The sequence below is a fragment of the Sander vitreus genome, unplaced genomic scaffold (genome assembly GCF_031162955.1).
Source record: "Sander vitreus isolate 19-12246 unplaced genomic scaffold, sanVit1 ctg214_0, whole genome shotgun sequence".
Lineage (NCBI taxonomy): Eukaryota > Metazoa > Chordata > Actinopteri > Perciformes > Percidae > Sander > Sander vitreus.
Window position 1 is genome coordinate 240,001 of NW_027595406.1, and position 2,500 is coordinate 242,500.

The window sequence follows — 2,500 nt, forward strand, 5'->3', positions numbered from 1 at the left end:
CATTCCATCATTACATCCCTCCATCCCTCTCTCCATCCCTCCCTCTCTCCAACCATCTCTCCATCCATCCATCTCTCCATCCATCCATCCCTTTCTCTCTCCATTCCTCCATCCATCCATCTCTCTCTCCCTCCATCCATCTCTCCATTCATCCATCCATCTCTCTCTCCATTCATCCATCCATCCATCCCTCTCTCTCTCCCTCCATCTCTCCATCCATCCATCTCTCTCCATCCATCCATCTCTCTCCATCCATCCATCCCTCTCTCTCCATCCATCCATCCCTCTCTCTCCATCCATCCATCCATCTCTCCATTCATCCATCCATCCATCTCTCCATTCATCCATCCCTCTCTCTCTCCATCCCTCTCTCCATTCATCCATCCCTCCATCAGCAGCTTCTTCCTCTCTGTGTGCAGAGCTTTCAGATTGTTAAAGAGTGACATCACAGCTTCAGCCGAAAGATGGTGTTAGATCATCATCAAGTCTGCACACGGGTGACTGTGTGTAGTATAATGTATAGTATTATGTGTATAATGTGTATATTCTCCTCACATTGTCCCCAGACCAGTCTGTGTGTATTATGTGTAGAATAATGTGTAGTATAGTGTGTATTATGTGTAGTATTATGTGTATAATGTGTGTATTCTCCTCACATTGTCCCCAGACCAGTCCGTCCATCTGAATACTACGAACACACTCCTCCAGCTTCGCCATGTCCGTCTCGTCGTCCCACGGCTTCACGTCCAATAGGATCGAAGATTTGGCGATGAGGGCGGGCTCTGAGTGGAGGAGAGAGGGGGGGTCAGTTACCATGGTAACAGCCTGGGTCTGAAAGCCACGGCGGCCCCAGAGACTCTCTCAGGTAAAACATGATGTCCATCAGGTAGTCAGCCGAAAGATGGTGATTGGTTCTTCATCATCAAGAGTGGGCCAATAACACGTTAGCGAGAGGCGGGACCTACTTTTAGACTTCTTGGCGGCGTACTCAGCCAAACGCTCCTCCTTCAGACGGGCGGCCTCGGCGTCCTCCTGCCAGACAAAACACAGGGGACATTTAACACAATGCGTCCTCCTGAAATCCTCGTCACCAAACCCACCAGACTCCATGTAAATAATCAGGACTTTTAGCGTGTATGGAGCCAGCATATCTCCACCAGACTCCATGTAAATAATCAGGACTTTTAGCGTGTATGGAGCCAGCATATCTCCACATGTAAATGGGTGAATTAAGGGTTTATTTCAACCAAACCAGAGTGGTGATTGTTGGAACAGTGGAAAGATGAACCAAGACGGCTTTTGGTAGTTTTATTTAGTTTCTGTCCTCTTTGAATGAAGTGTGTTTTACGATGATAAAAGTCCTGATTATTTACATGGAGTCTGGTGGGTTAAGCAAACGCAATTTCACAGATGTTTATACGTTAAAAAAAAAAAAAAAAACTCTAAGTTTGTGTCTTTCCACTACTGTTGTGTGAATGTTTGGGAGTTAGTTGTCTGTGTGCAGAGCTTTCAGATCGTTAAAGAGTGACATCACAGCTTCAGCCGAAAGATGGTGAGTTAGATCATCATCAAGTCTGCACACGGCACTAATCTACATCTTCTATCATCTAACTGCCTTTTTGGGAGTATTAGCGTCCAGGATGGTAAACTAAGGCTCACCTCCTCGTCTGAGCCGAACAGGTCGATGTCATCATCGTCGTCGTCGTCCTTGGCGACGGCGCCTGTGGTGGTGTCGGCGACGTTCGAGGGCCCGTACTGCCCCAGAGGCTTCTTCACACCTGGTAGGCTGACAGGCAGGAGGGGGGCGGGGCTTACTCTCTGATCATGTGACACACACACACAGCTGTACCCTAACACCTGATGTCATCGGCATCAGCAAGCGTCCTCACCTGTTCTTCTGGCTCTGGTACGACTTGATGTGGTTGTACCAGCGCAGGGCGTGGCACAGGTCGGCCGCCGGCGCCCCCCCGATCGCCTCGAACACCGCCACGTCTGCCTGGGACGGGACGTACCTGGGACAGGAAACACAGCGTCAACGTACGGCAAGGTTCTTCATGTTATGGCTTTTTGGGATTACTTTTACAGCAAGTTTCTTCATGTTGTTATGGCGTTTTGGGAATATTTTTACGGCAAGTTTCTTAAGTCATTTGTGTCTAAATACCCGGATGTTCTGCTGCTACAGCTCCTGACCCACAGGCCTTTGCGCAGCATATATGCGCAGTAGAATCACGTTAAGTCAACGTCACGTTGTTGGTTGCTGAACTCATTTCAGGACGTTTTAATACATATTAAAGGTCTGGTTTTAAACCCAAACATCAGTTACAGTTGCAGTGTCAACATCTTATTAAATTAAAACTATACTAGTAGTTATTGATCAGTTATATGACGTCTTTAAAGGGTTTCTGCGGACTTCATGTAGCATCTGAGTTAGCATGTTAGCACCATGTGACTCCACGCTAACGATAGCATGGAGCTACTTCTTCACACTAAAAACTACTAA

At 47.4% G+C, this 2,500-nt stretch overlaps 1 protein-coding gene across 1 annotated transcript in view; it reads right to left on the minus strand.

The window, feature by feature from the left end:
- eef1b2 (eukaryotic translation elongation factor 1 beta 2) overlaps positions 1–2,500 on the minus strand; it is a 3,679-nt gene that overhangs the window by 353 nt on the left and 826 nt on the right. The window contains exons 2-5 of the mRNA XM_078244341.1: positions 1,890–2,012; positions 1,660–1,786; positions 966–1,032; positions 657–782 (exon numbers count right to left, since the gene is read on the minus strand). Of these exons, the coding sequence (XP_078100467.1) occupies positions 657–782; positions 966–1,032; positions 1,660–1,786; positions 1,890–2,012 (443 nt within the window). The remainder of the gene's footprint in view (positions 1–656; positions 783–965; positions 1,033–1,659; positions 1,787–1,889; positions 2,013–2,500) is intronic.